General features: G+C 41.9%; 1 protein-coding gene across 2 annotated transcripts in view; it reads left to right on the top strand.

Moving 5' to 3' along the window:
• Positions 1–21,528, top strand: part of SHROOM2 (shroom family member 2) — a 130,300-nt gene that overhangs the window by 102,368 nt on the left and 6,404 nt on the right. For both annotated transcript variants that reach the window (XM_065677471.1, XM_065677472.1), the window contains 4 exons: positions 4,685–5,443; positions 9,145–9,696; positions 10,597–10,774; positions 20,328–20,600. In XM_065677471.1, coding sequence (XP_065533543.1) covers positions 4,685–5,443; positions 9,145–9,696; positions 10,597–10,774; positions 20,328–20,600 — 1,762 coding nt within the window. The remainder of the gene's footprint in view (positions 1–4,684; positions 5,444–9,144; positions 9,697–10,596; positions 10,775–20,327; positions 20,601–21,528) is intronic.

The raw sequence follows: 21,528 nt of genomic DNA, 5'->3' as shown, positions 1-21,528 counted from the left end.
AGGCAGATACACAATAAAAACATAGATGCAGCACATGAAGTTCACAACTGAAAATTTAGTGTATAAGCAAGGGCCCTGGCTATATAGTTTTGGCATAAGAAAAGACAGTGTTCCATGATTGCTTTAAGCTACAAAATTACCTGTTTTGAGCCAGGTCAGTTCTTTGATCCGATTTTGGGGCTGTACAATTCCTACTGTTAATACAATGGAAAGACCAGGAAGACAAAATAAGAGTGGGCTAAGAAGGAGAGTGCCTCTTCTGGCAAAATACCTGCATTCAGATCAGTTTAAAGGGGCTGCAAAACTGTGGCCTTGATTATGAGGGTTTGCTGTTGTTGAGGGGTGAGAACTTTTATGGAGGAGTTTTACTCAGGTATGAAGGCCTTTTTCCAGTGTAGATTATAGTGTTTGAGGAGGAATTTAACCTAAATCAAAACCAGCCACTCCATTTGCTCTCTTCTGCAAGTAAGTGCAGGGCATGTTGTTGCTTACATAATCGTGCTTATGTTTTATGGTGAAACTTTTGCACAGGGGTCAGGTTTTCAAAAAATGATGCATTTTTCAAATGTTGGCTAATACATTTTTGCAATGCTTATGTAGTCTGGGATTTTAAAGTTGGATTGTCTTGTGGCGCTGTTTGTCTTGGCCTGAAGCGTTCTCAAGAAACTATAAATCAGACAGATAAAAATCAGAAACATTGAGTTGATCGAAGTGACTTCCATTTATTGAGATACGACATTCAATCAGATCATTCTATTTCTCTGTCCACATTTAACCAGATCCTGAGTATGGGGCAAATGAAGGCAGTGGTTAGGTGGTATTTTTAATGGCAACCAAAAATGTTACCCTTCTGATAGGCATCTATACATAATGATTCATTTTCATAATTGCTCATTGACTCCACTGACAGGCTCCTGTTAACGTGTGTATGCGTATATATAGCTCTCCATGGTTTAACTTGCATGTAATAGGTTATGTTACTGATACCTGTCTCTGGTTTGTTAGAGTAGCCTGTTGAGTTATTGCTGGAGGGACCTGGGAGTGTCCAGACTGGGGAGGAGACTTGGTTGATTTCCCCAGCTTAGTGTTACTTGGCCTTTACATTTCAGTCCTGAGCATGTATGCCGCAAGCTAAGAGAGACAGAAGGAAATAGAAAGATGTACTTGTCCATCTGGTTAGGAAATACTTGTTACACATTTCCACCTCCATGGTGGTAAGTGGTGGTGGTAGTTTTGGTGGCTATGGCCCATTACGTGGTATGTGCAAGGAGGACTGGTTTTTGTGATTAAGCAATTCCTTCTTTTCAGTTAGAAGAAATTATGGGTTTCTGCCCCCCACCATATAGATATGAAGGCTGCTATACCCGAATACCAAAAGCAGGCATAGTAGAAGAGGCACGTTAGACTCCTCCACTAGACTTACCCTTGCTGAATACCATTTTGTATCAACAGCGTTAAGTCTGTTGATGACACTTCTTTTGCAGTTCATGTTAAGTGAGTGGTCTGGCAGTCAAAGCTGTCAAGTCATCCCATGGCAGGGGTAGGGAGCGTGGTGTGAGCTTTCTTGATCCTGTTCCATCAGGAAGGCTCTTGCATTTGGACATTTGTGGCATTGTATCATGGGGATGGGGGAGCTTTCAGTTTGAAAATAACTTAGAATTTAATGGTTTTGACTATGACTGGTTTGTTATCTAGAATGAAACTGGTAATTAAGTCAGTTGTCATGTTTTCAGGTTATTTTAAAATGCTCTGTCTCCCTTTGCAATGTTTGATTGTAAATGATGAGTTCTTTTCAGTCATGTTACCCTTACATAATATGGGCCTCATTTCCGAAACAGCTGTATTCTGGGCATATCATTGCATGAAGCACCAATAGATTTAAAGTAGCTTGGTGGACTTCTTGATATTCATAATAATGTAACACCTTTGCAGGTTCTTGCCACTGTGTTCTCCTGGGGCTTGAAGCTTGCTTTCTTTTCCTCCTTTCTGAACAGTAAGCTCAAATCTCTCCAAAATAATATAATAAGCATGTCTTGCATGAGGACCCACTCACACTGAATGCAAACTAGCCTCAGTGTTGAATGCCTCAGACCCATTTTCTGTAGCACTGCAAAATGTTTGATTAATTTTGTGGAAGCTATATGAAGGCACATATTTAATCTCAAAATTTCATCTCCACGTTTGCAAATGTAGCATCTCTAAATTTGTCTGTGCTGTAGTTCTTTATTTCATTTTACTCTGTTTTGGAAGGGGACAGGACTACTAAAGCATTTATTTGTTCTGAGCCAGGGTAATATTAGATACGTTTGGTTACATGCTTTGGATATGTAAACATGTCAGATTGGTGGTATCCTCTGTCCTGTTGCTTCCAGCAGCACACCCATTCATGTTGTGCCTACAAAGTTCAGTTTTTACTTTGCAAATGGGCTGAGGTAATGCATGTAATTTATGTCTTTGTGACATTTTGCACCATGCCCTTGATTCACTCATGGCACCTAAGTGCAGCTATTACACTGTCTTATGTTGTGGCTTACGTATGTGAAGAATAGAGAGGCCCAAATTGGTTTTTGGCACAGGTTAACTAGGGGTCACTAACTCTACATGGGTTATCTGGACAGTCAAAACTGCTGATTTAAGCACAGTATTTCAAACTTAAGGCCTGCAGTCTTCATTTGGTAAACATTTCCATTAAAAGCAGTGGAACTGTTTACAGGCCTGGTTCTGCTTACATTGGATTCACTGGGGAAAGCCAGCTGACTCTACAGATGCCATGTAACCAAATCTAAATAGTGTTGGTCTTTCTGGCCTAAATCATTTTACTTAACAAAACTTGTCCTTTGTCTAGTATTAAAATAGGAGTCAGTAAATACTGTTTTGTAAAACAGAACTGACGTTGAATTTGTCAGATGACTTGGAGTTGAATGAACCTACTGCTATTAGTTAAGAGCACTATGAAGAGATCCGAGTTTCAATAATACTCAGATTTTCATTCATGCTAAATTCGAAATTACCCGTTGAAATTGAATTTTAAAAATTAACACCTCATAGGAGAGAGAGAGATTTGCGTATGTGACTGTTCAGGAATCAAATTGGGAAAATGCCATCTCGGAAGTACAATACTATTTTATTTCTGACATGTAAAAATCAGTGTGAAGTGCAGCTATTGAAATTTCTATACATCAGGCAGTTTAATGACAATGACGAGGTTTTTTTAGAACTTCTTTCTGTAAGTGCTGAAGCATTACAGATCCAAGGACTGAAAAATAATAATTTTGAAAGTAATTTGATTGTACAGGTGTGGAAGTAGAATCCACATCTAATCAGTTATCTTCCCACCATACTTTATCTTAAAGATCTGTTTTAATTTAATTAACTATTGCAGTTAATTAAATAATAAGTATAGTGTAATGCAGTGTAACTGCTCCAGTTTTTTTCCTTATTGAATTTATAATGGACTTTAACCTGTTATTTATTTTATGTGCTGTATCTCAGATTTTATTTTCATACACATTGATTTTAACCACCTATAGGCCTGTTCTCCAAACTGCTACAGTAATGTTAATAACCGGTTTAGGCTGAAAATTCAAGTTAGCCCTTCTTTACAGATAGGCTGGGAAAGATGTCTGTTTCAGTCCCCACAAAAGAAAGCTGTGCATGTCTGCAGGGTTAGTATTTCACAATAGAGAGCAGCGCTGTCAGTAGGATAAATTGTATTATCAGCCCTCTGAAAGCTTTTACTTCTCTGTTGCAGCTTCTTTTCTGAGTTCACAGTGTCTCTTCAGCCTCCTCTAAGCAGAGAGCAAACCTGTCTTCTCTTGGGGCTCCAGAGGTACTTTCTTTTTTCCCTGCCTTCTGTTTCTTTCCTAATTTGTGTTTATCTGGTGAGCACAAATCAACTACATGTGTTATGGCAAAGCCAAGCCTGGAGCTGCAAAAGCCTGTTTTCTGATTAGAGAATTAAGAGAGTGTAAAATTGGAATAAGCCCAAAAATGTTTCTGTTTAAGATAAGGCCTTTCTGACCATTGTTTGTCATTTGTTTGACAGGGCAAAAGAAGTTCAAGTTTAAAATAAGCTTGACTGGAAAATCCTTTCTGAATTTCCTTTTCTGCTGTTTTTCTGAAGATATTAAATTTTCCTCTTTTTTTTTTTTATCTTCAGCAAACATTTCCTTTGCACTCATTTCATTTTTCACCAGTTATTCAAGAATTCAACCTCCGGATTCATAATTAAAGTTCGCCAGATTCAATTCACATTTAAAATGACACTGCAGTATTAGTTATGCACATAGAGAAGAAATTTGTTTTCCGCACTTGGTTACTGCCTCTGAAGTGAAAAGAGAATTAAATTTGAGTGTTAGAATTCCTCTTATCAAGACAATTTCTACCAATATTTGCATGTTTGACTGTGCCACGCATATCAGTGCTGGAGGTGTGCTGTGCATTTAACTACGCACTCCATACCCTAATTTAGCCTGACTTTATGGTTTGACTCATCACATTAGATTAGGTATGCTGTGTATGCCCATACATGACAGAAGTTTTTGTGCCGTACAATTACTCTAGGTCAGAGGAGTTCATGTTAAATGTTCTATGTGATCTTGGTGTTCAAGCTTCCTGGATTGGTGCAGTGGCCTCGCACCAAAGGAAGTAAATCAGCACACTAATGACATGTTCTTCTCTCTAGGCAAGCTGACACAGGGGCCGTGAGGGAAAACCCACAGGAGAAGAGGGATCAGCTGGACCAGAATTTAGGCCACAAGTGGAAGGCATCTGTCAGACCTCTGCATGCACAAGAGCCTGCAGTTCTGCCTCACGAGAGTCGGGGAAGGTCTGGGACATTGCCTAGTGATTACCGATACTCTCAGGAAAACGTGAGCGAGAAGAGCAAGGATCATAGTCTGCCTCATCTCCCCTGCTCTGAGCCACAGACCTTGAACGAGAACCATTCCTCTCTGTCCCGGGGCAGAGGAGACGAAAGCCATAGGGTGGAGCCGGTCCTGCTGAACAAGAAGCGTGGACCTGCTCCTCAGAGGCCACCACCACCTAAAATAGATAAATACAGGCGACCAGATAATCCTGCGCCATCACTTGGCACATCTTCTGAATCTCTGCGGACAGTGCCCAGCCGGCCCTTTGTATCCTCGTCCCCCAGCTCCGCCGAAGTATTTGCCAGTCACTCCTCTCTCTGTCAGAGTCCTGCAACTTTCAATGGAAAATTGAAGGGTGCTAATCCACAGCAGCTCCAGCAAGCATCATCCACAGAGAATGTTTGTCAGCACTTAGAAGAAAAAACGCACCTTAGGTCTGAGTCTGTATTATCTTCCAAGTATCAGTATCTTCAAAAACCTGGCATGGAGACATCAAGGTCCCCTTCTCCTCAGTTTGCACCACAGAAGCTCACTGATAAACCTCCTGTGTCTCTACAGGATGAGAACCCAGCCAGGTACTATATGTAACTCCTTTACTAATCTATTAACACTTTTTGCCCAGGTAGACCTTATTAATGGCTGACTGTTAATTTTCTTTACTAAAAGCACATCCTTTGCATTCATTAAGCGTGAGCCATGACAGCATGTCATAGAGAGACCTAAGACTTGTGTGAAATTCCAGTTGGTACCATTGAAGTCCTTCAACTGGTCTGTGGTTTCTTTTAGTTGACTCACGCTGCTCAGGTGTTAACAGGTAGTAGTTAGAAGAAAATGACAGGGATGGATTCAAATGGATTTTCATCTATAAGTCTGGGTGAAATCAGAAGATTCTCTGTCATCATTTCCTCCACCCAACCCAGTATATGAATATGAATTGTTGCAGGGACAAAGCAGATGTGGGAAGGGAAGCTGTATGTGCTTCGTGAGAGCATCTGTTTTGAAGTGCACACAGTAAGGTGCACTGCCAAATCATGACTCTTTTCATGATGCCTTTACAATAAAATGTGGCACTCCAGGTAGTCTGCTGGGGGGTCCACAGCACTGTTTGTGTTGAGGTGGGCTGAAGATTCAGCAGGAGAAATTAAGTCCTTTCCCAGTCTAGATAAACTTAGAATTAGGCAAACCAACTGAAATTGGTTTCTGTGTCTGTCATATGCTACTAATATACTATATCATATCGTTATTCTCCCATAAGATAACAAACTCTTCCAGGAAGCCCAGGAATCCTAGTTTTCATAAATCTTCTGGCACAATAATTCATAGTTAAGGAATGAAAATAAAGCCTCCAAGCTGAATGAATGCAGAGGTTGTTTCTCTGGGCAAAAGTAGTTAGAATAACTTTTTTCTACAGTAATGTACACAGTTTGAATAGACTCAATCATGCTGTTTCCCAGTGTTCCTTATGCCATAGAAAACATGACTTACTTTTTTTCCTAAACATGCCATGACAGGGGTGTTGGAACTAGATGATCTTACGGCCCTTTCCAACCCAAACCATTCTATGATGCTATGATTCTATGTTTTTCCTCTTGTAACCAGAGGAGAAACATGACATTTCATCCTGCAGTGTTTTTAACATGAAATAATAATGCAGTTTACTATGAGAAGTACTATGTTTTCATGTGAACCCTAGCATCTCTGTGCAAAGGCAGATGATAGTAATGACTTCCTTAATGTATTGCTTTGACTTCCTTAATGTATTGCTTTATGAATAGATGCTAAGGTTGCGTAGAAGGCTAATAGTATTTGTCCTTCCTTTTTACTAAGCTTTAATGTTGGGGTGAACACTAAGGTGTCCCTAATTATATGCCAATATCTGAATGATAACATATCTGAATGATATACTTACCCTGCAAATCTGTTGTTACCATCTAAAATTCTTAAGCCCAGATAGCTCTTGCTTGTTCACAAGGTGTTGTCCTCAGCTAGTAATTACAGGTAAGGCAAAAATGGAGAAACATGTGGGACATACCGCCGAACCTTCTATATGGCACTTATTTCATATGATAGAAATATGTCCAGTAGATTTATCTTAATATGCAGTTAATTAGATTTGGCTTATTGCTTCTATTGACTCCTTGCATGTAAGTTTTTGGACATGCCAGTTTACATGCTGTGGGCAGCTAATGTTTGATGATGTCAGCATGTAGCTATTTACTTTTCTTTATGAAAGGTGTCTGGTTCAGCAGCAGGATAAACTGAGTGAGTAGGAAGAGTTTCCTGCAGTGTTTTAAGTAGAATAATGCAGCATAAGAAAATACTAGTGGTATGCAGAGCCCGGCTATATCCCAAGATGACTGTTTTATCAGTAACAAAAGAGTGCATCACTAGATGTGCATCAGTAGATTTGCAGTAAACTTACACTCAGGTCAAGGAGTGACTGTGCTTGTGGTTGAAGTGAGGCTTTGTAGTGGCAACAAGCAGAATTGCTGTAAGTCAAAATTTCATGCCACAGTTCCACAAGTGGAAAACCTTCAGAAATCTGACAGGTGGCGACTGTAGAAACAGGATTTCTGAAGCACCTGGTGTTGAACTGTCTTTGCTCTGACTGCAGTCAGTTGACTTAATGATGCCTTAAGTATCTGGAAAATCTTTTACTATGCTGAAAGGAATGTACTCTGTTTCAAAACAGATGCCAGGCATTTTAGGTAAAGAATTATGCTCAGCTCATTTCTTCACTTCCAGTTGCCCCCCACAGACTTATGCATGCATGCATTTCCCTCAAATTCAAAAATGTGTTCCTCCTTACAGTCTGGTGGAGTCCAAAAGGTGTGGGCTTTACTTAAAAACAAACAAGAGAAAGGGTCAGGGCAGAGGCAGCAGGCAGGAGGAGAGCCCATGTCTGCAGGCAGGGAGCTGGGGCTGAGCAGTAAACACAGGGGCAAGCTCATTAAAATGACAGATGCCTTGACTGAAAACACCCAACTGAATGGAAGTGGCGGGGTTCAGCATGGGCTGGGAAACCTGCACCAAAAGTTGGATCAGTATCAAAGCATGTCTGCAAAGCATTTGTGAAAGTAAATACCTACTGGGAGGTTGCACATTTATTTGCAAGCAAATTATCTTTAAATGTAAGATACAGCTTCTGAAAAATATGAAGTCAAACAGATTTTGCTATTCCCAACAAAAGAAAAATACAGCACAATATAAGTTTAAGGAAAATGACACACCCACACTTAGAGGAAAAGGGCCATAGTATGTCTTAGTCACTTATCTAAACAGTGACAAGCTACACAGCTAGATGAAACCAGATACTTTAGCTAGTAGGCAGTGTTCATTCACTTGCTGTGGAGCTTCCAAACCCACAGTATGACAATAATTTTAAACTTTCTGCAAACTCAGAACCACCAGACCAGACTTTAGTTTCTTACATGGTGTATGTACAGTGCAGATGTTTCAGTAATGTTAACATGTTACTGTCTAATTTAAAAATCTAAGTTATCTTCCTCTTTAAATAGCTTTCCTGACTGAATGTCAAAGTTAGCCCTTTGTGCTATGCAGTACAGAATTTGTGCTATAAAAAATTATTCCGTAAAAGGAGTATCCACAATTGTGTGTTACACTCTTCAGAGGCTGTTTTTTCTTCTTTAAGTAGAACACTAGGACACTGTGGTGGGATCTATTAAACTTCTGTATCTTGTGTGCAATTTTACAAATACAGATTTAGGGTTTTTTTTAATCGTATAATTAAGTTTTGAATTATTTCCAGATTTTCCTTGAGTGATTTACTTGCTATTCTTGTAGCTCAACAAAGGCCTAGCCTGCAGGATGCTTCTATCTGTTCTGTTGTCACTTTCCTTGGAAGAGCTGGGAATTAACGTGAGAGCATCGCAAACTCCTCAGGCAACTAAGCTGCCTGTTAGGCCAAAAGCTGAAGCCATTGTTGGATCTGCACGAGGCAGTGAGGTTTGAGCTTGAGGCGTGTTTTCGTATGTACGTGTGGCCACAAAGGAGTACAATGCAGTTCAGTGGTACTTTCTCACATCTGGGTCCTGGCTGCTAAGATTAGACCCTCATGTTCATGGAAACAAACAGAAGTGCAGTATAACGTATGTGGGCAGAAAACATGTAGATTTAGGGTTTGAGATACAGATTCCACTACCTAGATCTCTTATCTTCCTTTTTTCATATTTGGGCTTCCCTTCTGATTAGAGGGGATAAGAATTGGGATGTAAGGTTCTTCCATTTCAAAAGGTAAGTTTTCCTTCTTTTCCAGAATTGAAAAGGTTATAGACAACAATACTACGGTGAAAATGGTTCCCATCAAGATAGTTCATTCTGAGAGCAGCGCAGAAAAGGAGAGTCGGCAGTGTCTTGTCAGTACTATGGAGCCTCCTGCTTTACCCAGTGGTTTGGAAAAGGACCAAATTAAAACACTCAGCACTTCTGAGCAATCCTATTCACGATTCTGTGCTTACACCAGGCAAGGTGTAGAGCCAGAGCCAGAAGCCAGAACCAAACCAGCTGACCCTCAACCAGCGGAAGAACCTGGGAGCAACTTGAAGGACAGCAGTGCTGCCACACCAGCAGTCAGCTATGTAAAGGCCAAAGAGAAGAGTTTTGAAGATTGGAAGTCAGAGGAGCTAGCCAGAGAGATTGTGGGAAGAGATAAATCTCTAGCAGACATCCTAGATCCGAATGTGAAAATAAAAACAACAATGGATCTGATGGTTGGTATATTCCCTAAAGATGAACACCTCCTGGAGGAAGCTCAACAACGCAGGAAGCTCCTGCCAAAAGTTCCTTCTCCAAAAATTTCAGAGGAAAAGTGAGTATTACTTTTTTGCAGTCCTTGTAAGCTGCTGTCCAAAGGGTGTCAGTTTTCCTAGGGGGGGTGAAGGCTAGGATCTTCCTGATGTTGAGATTTGGGGCTTTTCTGAGACTTTTTCTGTCAGAATTGCAGTCAAGCGTAATACTGCTAAGTATACCCTTAATAACAGAAAAAGAACAATGTTGCACAATATGACAAGTTTCCCTTTAAGATCTCATTGAAAACTATTTGTGTAAGAACTTACGGAATAACTGTCTTCTTCCATTTCATAGTGATTAGATACTTTACCAAGATCATCTGGTTTAATAACTGGATAGGGAAGGAAAAATATTTTACCCTTGTTTATGTGATGAAAATTTCAAAAGACAGCTTGAAATGGGCATGAGATATTTCCTGGAAGTGAATGACAGCGAAGAAAAGATTGAGTTCCATTAAATTCCATCCATGTTGATGTTCTATGGGTCTTTCGTGTTCTTGATATGAGTAATCAAATTAAGTTGTAGCCTTCTCATGAAATTCATGTGTAATTCCATAATCAAAAAGATAAATACTTAGGTTGTAATATCCTACATTTGGAAGTCTGAAAGGATACTTTCTATGACACTGAGATCTTTGTACTACTTGGGAAAATGTAACTACATTTTGTTTCCAGCTGAGGGATCTTGGGTCCATTTCTCTTATTGTAATGATGAAAGGTCTTCAATTTTAACTTTTGATGGGCATGTGCTGAGTTCAAATTTTCTTCACAACCAGATTTTATTTATCCTATTTACTTAGGTAGTGGCTTTCTGTTGAACCCCCTGCTTGCTTGGTGAAATAATGGCTCTAAACAATTGTCCTTTCTTTGCAGTGATTAGGATGTCAAGGCAGCTAATAAAAGTTTTGGCTTTTTACCAGGAAAGAGGACCAGAGCGCACCCTCTGCCATCTCCCTCACAACCAATTCTACTTACTACAGCACATCTGCACCAAAGGCAGAGCTGCTGATTAAAATGAAGGACATGCAAGAGCAGCAGCAGCAGCAGAGTGAGGAAGATTCTGAAGATGAGCTGGATCATGACTTGTCAGAAAAGAAGGTAAAAGACATTTTGAAAGTGTAATGCATTTCATTAACTGTGAATTTGCTAGGTAAACACCCGTAAATAAAAGGCTTTTTAGATATTAAAGATCATTTAGAAAATCAGCCTGGATTGGTTGAGGGGAGAAATGGGAAGGGAGTGGACAGGGGAAAGTGTTATGTGTCCCAACTATGAATTTGCAGCTTGATGCATGTTGTGGAAGGTCCCAAGGGGAGAAGTTTTGGGGAGGTTACTTTCAAATACTGTTTTGCATTTGAGTTTCTCTTATATTTCTCTCACTTACTATGTGCAAAGAAACAGGAGTGCTTATGTATCCCACTGTAACTGGTGGTGGTTTTCGTTCCGTGTTTTTGAAATGCAGGATTTAGGTCCAAGGTTTGTCATGAGAGAGAAGGAACACACATGGCTACACAGCTGCTTTTTTTTCTTTTTTCTTTTTCTTCATTTAGTTTGTCACTCCTGAAAACACTTTGCTCTCTATTTCTACCACCCAAATTAATAAATGTAGCTGTGAGACAGCTAATGAGCTTGGGCTGTTCAGTGGAAGATGGCCTTTAAAAGGGAGGCTGTCTTCTCAACTCTCTCCATTTCTCCCTTTCTCTGTTCTCTCTCTCACTCCGCTTATTCTCCCTTTTTTCTCCTTTCTCTCTGTTTTCTCTCTCTTCTTTCTCTGACCTTTCTCACTCCTTTGTCTCTCCTTTTGCACTCTCCTTTTCTTCTTTTTTCTCTCTTCTCTCTTCTCTCTTTCTTCTCTCTTTCTTCTTCCTTCTCTCTTTCTTCTCTCTTCTTTCTTCTTCTTTCCTCTTTCTTCTCCCTTTCTTTCACCTTACCCTCGTCTTTCCCTGAACTTTCCATTATCTTTCCAGTTCCTTTCCCTTGCCTGTATTGTCTTTCCATTGACTTCCCATTATCTTTTCATCTCCTTTTCCTCTCCTTTCCCTTGCTTTTCTTTCATCTTTTCCTCATCTTTCACTTTTTGTCCCTCCCTTTTCCCTTGCCTTTCCCTCACTTTTCTCTCATCTTTTCCTCATCTTTCAGTTATTGTCCCTCATTTTTCCCTTGCCTTTCTCTCACCTTTCCATTTTCTTCCTCTTGCCTTTCCCTTGTGTGTGTTTTTTCTTCACCTGTCCCTCTCCTTTCTCTCACATGTCCCTCACCTTTTCTTCTTCATTCTGTTATCTTTCCATTGCCTTTCCCTCATCTTCACATTCTCTTTCCTTTGCCTTTCCCTCACCTGTCTTTCATCTTTCCCGCGTCATTCCATTACCTTTCCGTTGTCGTTTGCTTCGCTGTTTCTTGCCTTTCTCACATCTTTCCCTCATCATTCCATTATCTTTTCCTCTCTTTTCTCTCACCTTTCCCTCACCATCTTTCTGTTATCTTTCCTTGCCTATCCAACTCCTTTCTGTGTCGTTTGCCTTTCCTTCTTTCCATTTTCTTTGCCTTTCCTGTGCTATCTCATGCCTAACACTTACCTTTGCCTTTCTTGTCCCTCACCTTTTCCTCATCTGTTCCTCATTTTCTATTATCTTTTCCTTTCCTTTCCCTATCCTTTCCCTCATCTTCCCATTATCTTTCCATTCTTTTTCCCTCTCCTGTCCCTTACCTTTCCCTCTCCTTTTGCTTGCCTGTCTCTCGTCTTTACCTATCCTGTACTTCTCCTGTCACTTGCCTTTCTGTCTCTTTCCACAATCTTTCCTTCACTTGCCCTCTCCTTTCCCTCTCCCGTCTCTCACCTTTCCCTTGTCTTTCCGTTGTCTTCCCATTATCTTTCCCTCTTGTATCCATCTCCTTTCCCTCGCTTCTTCCTTGCCTTTTGCCTCTTCTTTCCATTATCTTACCCTCATCTTTCCCTCAGCTGTGCCTCGCCTTTCTCTATCCTGTCCCTTGCATTTATCTCTCCTTCCTGTCTCCTTTCCCTCACTTGTCCCTAATCTTTCGCTCTCCTTTCCCTCGTCTTTTCCTTTTTCTTGTCTTTTTTCTTGTTTCCATTATCGTTCCATTGCTTTTCCCTATCCTGTGGCACTCCTTTCCTTCACCTTTTGCTCATCTTTCCTTATCTTTTCCTCTCCCTTCCCTGTCATAACCCTTCACCTTTCTCTTGTCTTTCTCTCGGCCTTCTCTCATCTTTCCATTTTCTTTTCCTTGCCATTCCCTCACTTTTCCTTGTGTTCTCCCTTTCTTTTCCCTGTGTTCTCCCCTGTCTTTCCCTTGTCCTACGCTCATTTTCCCTTATCTTTCCCTCACCTTTCCTATCCCGTCCATAGCCTTCCCCTCATCTTTCCCTTGCCCTTCCCTCATCGTTCCATTTTCTTTTCCTTGTCATTCCCTTGCTATTCCCTGTGTTCTCCCTGCCTTTCCCTCGTCTTTCCCTCATATTAGGCTCATCTTTCCTTATGTTTCCCTCACCTTTTCCTATCCTGTTCATAGTCTTCCCCTCATCTTTCCCTTGTCTTTCCATTAGATTTCCTTCCCCTTTCTTTCTCCTTTCCCTCATCTTTCCTTCATTTTTCTGTTACCTTTCCCTTGTCTTTTCCTTGCCTCTGCCTTGCCTTTCTCCTGTATTTCCCTCATCTTTCCATTATCTTTCCCTCTCCATTACATCTCCTTTCCCTCTCCTTTCCTTTGCCTTTCCTTATTCTTTCCATTGTCTTTGCCTTGCCTTTCCCTATCCTGTCCATCTCCTTTCCCTTGCCTTTCCTTATCTTTCCTTTGCCTTTCCCTTTACTATCCCTCGCCTTTCCCTCGTTGTTCCTTATCTTTCCTTTGCCTTTCTCGTTTCCCTTGACTTTCCCTCACCTTTCCATTTTTTGCCTTGCCATTCCCTCACTTTTCCCTCTGTTCTCCCACTTTTTCGTCATTCCCTCATCTTTCCCTCATCTTTCCATTATCTTCCCCTGTCCTTTGCATCTCCTTTCCCTCTCCTTTCCTTTGCCTTTCCTTATTCTTTCCATTATTTTTCCCTCACCTTTCCCTATCCTATCCATCTCCTTTCCCTTACCTTTCCTTATCTTTCCTTTGCCTTTCCCTGTACTATTCCTTGCCTTTCCCTCGTCATTCTGTATCTTTCCTTTGCCTTTCTCTATCCTTTCCCTCGCCTTTCTCTTGACCTTGCCATTTTATTTTCCTTGCCATTCCCTTGCTTTTCCCTGTGTTCTCCCCCTTCTTTTCCTCATCATTCCCTCGTCTTTCCCTCATCTTTTCCTTGTCATTCCTTCGTCTTTGCCTCATCTTTCCTTTTCTCTCCCTCACCTTTCCCTATCCTGTCCCTAGCCTTTCTCTTGTCTTTCCATTATCTTTCTCCTTTCCCTCTCATTTCCCTTGCCTTTCCTCCTTTTATCTTTCCCTCGCCTTTCCCTATCCTGTCCTTCTCCTTTCCCTCTCCTTTGCCACATCTTTCCTTATCTTTCCTCCACCTTTCCCTTGTCTTTCTCTCATCTTTTTATTTGCCTCACCTTTCCCTCTCCTGTCCTTTGTCTTTCCCTCCTCTGTCCATCATTTTCTATTCTTCCCCTCATCTGCCCTTCAGCTGTCCCTCACCTTTCCCTTTCATGTCCCTAGCCTTTCCCTGGTCTTCATCTTTCCTTCTCCTGTCTCTCTCCTTTCCCTCGCTTGTCACTCGCTTTTCCCTCGTTTGTCACTCACCTTTCCCTCATCTGTCCATCGTCTTTCCATTATCTTTCCCTTTCCTTTTCCTTCCCTTTAACTCTCCTTTCTCTCGCCTTTCTGTCTCCTTTCCCTTGACTTTCCCTATCCTCTCCCTTGCCTCCCTTCCTCCCTTGTCCCTCTCCTATCCCTCTCCTTTTCCTTCCCTTTCCCTCGAATTTCCCTTGCCTGTCCCTCAACTTTCTCTCTCCTTTACCTTGCCTTTCCAGCACCTTTTATTTGCCTGTCCCTCTTTTCCTTCCATTCCTTCTCCTGTCCCTTGCCTTTCACTCACCTGTCCCATGCCCTTCACTCTTCTTTCCCTCCTCACCTTTCACTCTCCTATCACTCACCTTTCCATGTCCTTTCCCTCATCTTTCACTCACCTTTCCCTCTTTTTTTCTCTCTCCTTTCCTTTGCCTTTCCCTCTCCACTGCATGTCCCTCACCTTTCTGTCATCTTTCTCTCATCTTTCTCTCATCTTACCCTTTCCTGTCCCTCTGCATTCCCTTGTCTTTCTCTCGGATTTCCCTTGCCTGTTCCTCTCCATCTCCTTTCCTTTGTCTTTCCCTCTCATTTCCCTCAGCTGTCTCTCACCAGTGCCTTGCCTGTCCCTCGCCCTTCCCTCTCCCTTGCCTTTCCCTGTCCTTTTCCTCTCTTTTCACTGTCCTTTCCCTCTCCTTTCCTTGCTTTTCACTTGCCTTTCCTTCACCTTTCCTTCTCCTTTCTCTCACCTGTCCGTCACCTTTCTCTCACCTTTCCCTCTCCTGTTCTTCTGCTTTCCCTTGTCTTTCCCTCACATTTCTCTTGCCTGTCCCTCTTCTTTCTGTTTCCTTTCCTTTTCCTTTACCTCTCATTTTCCTCAATTGTCCCTCCCCTGTGCCTTTCCTCTCCTTTCCTCTCCTTTCCCCTCCTTTCCCTCTCTTTTCACTCACCATTCCCTCTCCTGGCCCTCTCCTTTCCCTCACCTTTCCTTCGCCTTTACCTCGCCTTTCATTTGTCTTTCCCTCTCCTTTCCACCTCCATTCTCTTCTTTCCCTCTCCTTTCCCTTGCCTTTCCCTCTCCTTTCCCACGTCTGTCCCTCTTCTTTCCCTCTCCTTTCCCTCACCTGTCCTCTCCTGTCTCTCTCCTTTCCCTTGCCTTTTCCTCATTTTCCTTTTTTTAAGTAAATTAATCAAAACCCCAAAACAAACCAAAAAAGCCAAATACACCCATCAAAAAAACCTAACCCCCGAAAACAACCACAACAAACCACCAAAAAAAAACCCAAACCACAAAGCCCCAAACCAGAATAAAAATTAATGAACACCCCCAAAGCAGTCTTTCCAAAACAAAAGCCTTTGCTTGCCTTGTTTACCTCCGGCATGTCTTTGCCCTCTGGGCCAGCTCTGCCCTGTGGCGGAGTGTCCCCTCCATCCCCTGTGTCCCGGGCCCTTGTGTTGCTAAGTGTGGCATTACAACATCAGGTAATCGCTCCCCCCAAGTGCAGCCCTGCCCACCGCCACCCAGCACCCTCCCAGGATTGCCTTTGGGATGCTGGCCCCAGGCAGTCCCTGCACTCAGGAATCCCAGGGGCCTGCCCCCGCCCTCTGGCCTTGCCCAGGGCACAGCTTGTGGGCATCCCTGAGTGTTGTCTGCCATTTGGCTTCCGACTACAAACCTAGGGTTGTTTCTTTTCTCTCAGGCCAGAAACCAGCCCTGCAGCCCTGAGGCCATCCCCATTAGCTGGCCCCTCTCTGTACGACTAGCATCCATAAGGGAACTACAGGAAATCTGGAGAGGGAGAGATTTATTACAAGGGCATAAAGGATAGGACAAGGGGGAAGTGGCTTTGAACTGAAAGAGGGTAGGTTTAGAGTAGATACTAGAAAGAAATTCTTCACTGTCAGGGTGGTGAGGCGCTGGCACAGGTTGTCCAGAGAAGCTGTGGCTGCCCCATCCCTGGCAGTGTTCAATACCGGGTTGGAAGGGGCTTTGAGCAACCTCGTCTAGTGGAAGGTGTCCCTGCCCGTGGCAGGGGGGTTGAAACTGGATGATCTCTAAGGTCCCTTCCAACCCAAACCATTCTGTGATTCTATGGTATTAAAAAGATGAAATAATGATATTTCTGTGGTTTGAGAAAATGTGCTATGTAAAATCATCACACTCATTTCCTTAGTTATTTGGCACAAAATATTTTAATTATAGTTCCCAGTACAGATAAGCTGGAGGAGATGGTCTGTTTGATCAACTAAAGTGATGTAGTTTAACTCTGTTCACCTAAGCCACTAGTGCAGTGGTGTGCAAATCTTTTCAGTTGAAATCAGCTCTCTGCTTAATGATGAATGGCCAGGGTGCATACAATAATCCAGTCCCAAAGAATTATCTTCTAAGGATGAGAGATTCTGTAGGAGATTCCCACCTCTAGTTCATTGCAGGAGTGGATGCCACTGCACGTGAGGGAGCTGTAATGTTTTCTGTTACCACTTTGCTTTTTCTTTCCCTCAGCCTTCCTTCCTTCCCTCTGCCCCCACTGCATCGCACTGTTCAATATGGTGTGCAACACTGGGAGCATAGTATGGTTGCAGCACAAAAGCTGCTGCACTTACACTCCGCCAGACAGCCACGGCATCCAGCAGCTGTACTACTCAGACAAATTAAGGATTTCACTGCTTTTTGAACAAATTGGTTTTATCTGGTGGCACACACGATTGTCACGTTTGTCGTTTTTGCTAGAATTAGTTTCCTTCTCATTAATTATGGAGTGTTTATATGGGAGGGTGTTAAACCTTTCTTGTTTGCCCAATAGACTAAAGACTTAAACTTCAAGCTTATAAAAGTGCCATTTATTTGTATTAGTGTCTGTTAACAGGAAAATCATACTCACCCTTCATATACTCCTGCCTTTATCTCCAGTATGTACCACTAATCGTATGAGATAGGAAGTATTTAATGAAGAGCTTTTAGCAGAGCTCCCCCATTGTCTTCTCTGAATATACATAGTGTGGACACACGCATTGCTCCTTACTCCTCTCCCTGGTCCTCAACATATGGTGAGATGCAAGCACTCAGTTCAGTGGGCTTTCATCTTGGATCTTGTCAGAACACATAAAACTTGTGCTAAGTGGGTCAAGGCATCTTTATAAAACAGCCAGAATATATAACTTGGCTCAGCTTCACATACTTGGCAACAGTTTAACAAGGGATTGTTAAGGACTTGAACACTTTAATAGCACACTTTATGACTTCAGTTATTTTAGAGGAGGCATACACCCAGAACCTGTTCCTTGATTCCTTGAAATCAGTTCCATTACGAGAGAACTTAATTGCAGTCCATCATGGAATTATTGTAATATTTGTCATTCTCTGTAAACCAGAATTGTGTGGTGGTGCTTCTATTTTTTATTATTATTATTTCGGAATAAGTATGGGAATTTCATATGGAGTCATTAATTTAAGGGGGGAGGGGAAGCTAGAGGGGGAGGGGTGATCCCTGTGTTCCCAACTAGAAGGAATGGAATGTGTGTGTCTTAACATACTAAGTTTAATGTAGGTTTACCACAATTATAAAATACTGAACAGATGCTAAAGACACTATAAGAGTGGGTTTTTAGTAATGAAAATCCGTGTGTGGCTGAGTAGGAAGTCCTCATGGCCTTTAGAGAGAGTTACAGCAACTCCTGAAGAGTATAAAAATGATTGAGAAATACGAGGTTTCTTCTGCTTTAGGCCTGAATTCATGTGAAATGGTGAGCTGAGAGCAGAGTAATTTATGTAAAGCATGCCAAGCAGTGAACCACCTTAGCAGCACTGAGCTAATTTCTGTGTTGCTAGTCAGATCAGCAAGAATTACTGGAAAAAGATGACATTTTATTGTTTTCCTGCTTACTGGTACAGAATTCAAAGCTATGAATTATTCATCTGCCAGTTTCAAGATGTAGATTGGAGCTTTTCTGGCTCAGTAGATACTGCATGTAATACAGGTTTTCTGCTGGTTAGCAAAAGCATGTAGTGAGCCCACAGTTGCTTCATCCAAAACCTGCTTTGTCTGAGTAGGAAGCAATCAGTGATCCTAACTCTTCAGTAGATATGACAATCTTAGAGAGCCACATACTTACAGCCTTCACACCTGCAAAAGCAATCCTTTAGGTGCTAGCTTCAGCTGCCTGGGGACATCAAAATAGGATGCTACTGGGAAAATGGCTGCTGAAGTGAAAAACTTAAGATAATAACAGAGCACAACAGTATCCCCTTGTGTTTCGGGTCGTGAAACAGCAGCACTGTGCCTGTGTGTGTCATCTGAGGGAAATGAGAAGGTAGCACTGTGACCTACATAATCCAAATCAAAATGCATTTGCATTGGGAGACGAGGGTGGGGGGAGAAATCAAATCCTGCAGATTAATCAGTCAGTAAAGCAGGCATCTGTAGAACTGCTTACTACCTTAATCTTTTGGACACCCAGACTAACAGCCCAAATCCAGATTAACCTGGCCTTAGTATCTTAAATCAAAAGGGGGAAAACCTGCCCAGATAATCCCTGTGTTGAATTTCTGCTTTCAAAATGGCTGTTAAATTTTCAGGGTGTAGTTGCTTTCTCTTAAGATGGCAGACTTTTTTTTGTTGTTTGTTTGGTTGTTGTTGTTCCCAAAATAAATTGGCAGTGACTGCTCAGTGGCATCTGGGAGTAGTAGCTGCAGTCAGTATGTTTCTGGGTAATCATGCAGACTTGTAATCAGATTTGCATTTAGAAAGCAGAGTTCCTAAAGAATGGCAGGAGGAATTTTACGGGTTTTTTTAAAAAAAAGGAAGGGGACTGAAATAATGATTATTTCAAAGGATGTCATTTTCATTTAGAAGTTGTGCTGAGGTGTATGTTTAGAGAGTGCTTTGGGAATTTTTCTTACCTGAAATTAGCTGAATACTAAATAGGCACCTACATTTAAATGAGTGAGGCGTTTTTAGCATGTGCTTCATCTCCTGTTAGAGTAGACAATTAGCTGAACTGACTTCCACCCCTTGTGCACAAATGAAAGCTAATGGACACGAAAGAAACAAGACTTCTTGTCCAAAAGCAAGGAGGTGGCCAAGCAGCACAGATGGAACACAGGTCACCGAAGGAGGAGATCTGGGTTATTGGTCTGGCTCTGCTGGTGATGCACGCAACATGCTTTTTCTAAGCCTGGGCATGTGTAGCCCATGCAGTGGGAAACCCCAGCAAACTGTAGATGAGGTGGTATATTTGGCTGAGGTAGGACAGTGACAGCCAAAGATGCTTGTTTGGTCCTTAGACAGAGCCATTTTGCGCAGCTTCACATAGAGCTGCTTTGTATGATAAAGTAGGTTTTATCCTCTGTTTCGTGCCATAGGGATTGCGATTTTCTTGCAGCAATGTTGTAATGCGCTGTTAAAGCTAAGGTTGCCTGAAAGTGGAAGGACTGCTATTGGAGGGATGCTAACATGCAGAAAGGAAGAAAAAGCTAGACAGTGCCCTAATTTTAACTGTGTTATGTGGAAAGTACAGCATTGTTTTCCTGATACAGTCTTTCTAAGTGTTGCTTTTCAGAAAGGTATTATGGACCTGGTATTTAGAGAGAAAAGGATGCACTGTACTTTATGCTCTTCCGTAGCTGGCTTTGAAACTGTTCAAAGCAGCAGCAGGAATATTTGCTAGGGGGAGGATGGGAGTCCTTCATATTGTGCCACAAAGATAAATTGCATTAACACAGGTCTCAAGCTGAGCACTGTGAATCTGTGCGTCCAGAGGTACAGACCTTAGGCATATACTTATTTTTATTTGTATTGTGGTCATTGTCAATGCCACATGGAATTCCAGTGTATTAAAATGCTAGATTTCTGACATGACTTTCAGAAATGCGGAAGAATGCAGTAGTGCTAATAAATTCTCATCTCCTTATTTTCCACAGCAAGAACTTATTGACAGCATTAGTAGGAAGCTGCAGGTGCTGAGGGAAGCACGTGAGACGCTTCTGGAAGACATCCAAGCAAACAATATATTGGGGGAGGAGGTAGAGGCCATTGTGAAAGAAGTCTGCAAACCAAATGAGTTCGACAAATTCAAGATGTTTATTGGCGACCTTGACAAAGTGGTCAACCTCCTGCTGTCACTGTCAGGTCGTCTGGCCCGTGTGGAAAATGCCATTAATAACCTCGATGAAAATACTTCTGCAGAAGAACGGGTGAGAAAGGCCAATAAGAATATCACTGTGTTTAGTGAAGCTGTTGGGGGGGGGCGGTTCTTGGTTTTGTTTATCTCAATTGGAGCACTCAAGATGAGGGACAGTGAATAGATAAATCTCATAAAGACATTTGCTTTGGATTTCTTAGGACTTTTCTCTTTGCCTTGCTGCTTTTGCTTGAAATATTAGAACTACAAGTGGATTGCCAAGAAAAAGCGGCGTTTTGGGGTTCATCATGGTGGAAAACAGAATTCATAGTGAAAGCTTAAAGAAAGAAGGGAACCACTGATAGGAGCATAAAAAGGAGGAGAACAAAAATAACAATTCGAGATGGGGAAAAGAGTGTCACTCTGCTGTAATGTGGAAAGTTTCTTTATACTCAGCAAGGATCTTGATAAAGGATATAGATAAAGGATACAGACAAAAATCTGTAAGGTTGTCAGGTATTTGTCCTATACTGCAGCTTCCTCCACAACACCTAGCAAGGAACAAGAGCAAGAAATGATGGAAGAGTAAGTCTTTTTAAAAGCTGGGGGAGCAGGAGGGAGGCATTGCAAAAAGAATTTTTCAATAGAAAACACATTTTACTCCAAGCAGAATAGCCCAATAGTGATGTGGATGAATCCCAGCAGATGTGAAAATTTCAGGAGCATTCAAGGTGCTCTTACCCCCTGGGTCCCACCTCTGCTGGCACCATTTTGTTTAACTCCAAATCCCATCAGGCCTTATCTGGGCAGGAGATACCTGGCGATACAGATATGCACCGAAGAAGAGGTATAGACATGTGTGAAACTTAAAGGCTAAAATAAATAGAGAGGGTATAAATAGAGGCAGGTATCTGTCAAGCTTCTGCAGTTAAATGAACATGAAGTGGGATTTTTGGCTTGTAGCTGTGGACTGAAATGCCAGCAATACACCTAAGTGTTGT

Source organism: Lathamus discolor, chromosome 4 (assembly GCF_037157495.1).
Source record: "Lathamus discolor isolate bLatDis1 chromosome 4, bLatDis1.hap1, whole genome shotgun sequence".
NCBI classification, from domain to species: domain Eukaryota; kingdom Metazoa; phylum Chordata; class Aves; order Psittaciformes; family Psittacidae; genus Lathamus; species Lathamus discolor.
Note: the sequence above shows the minus strand (reverse complement) of the source record. Positions and strands in the feature narration are given on the sequence as shown.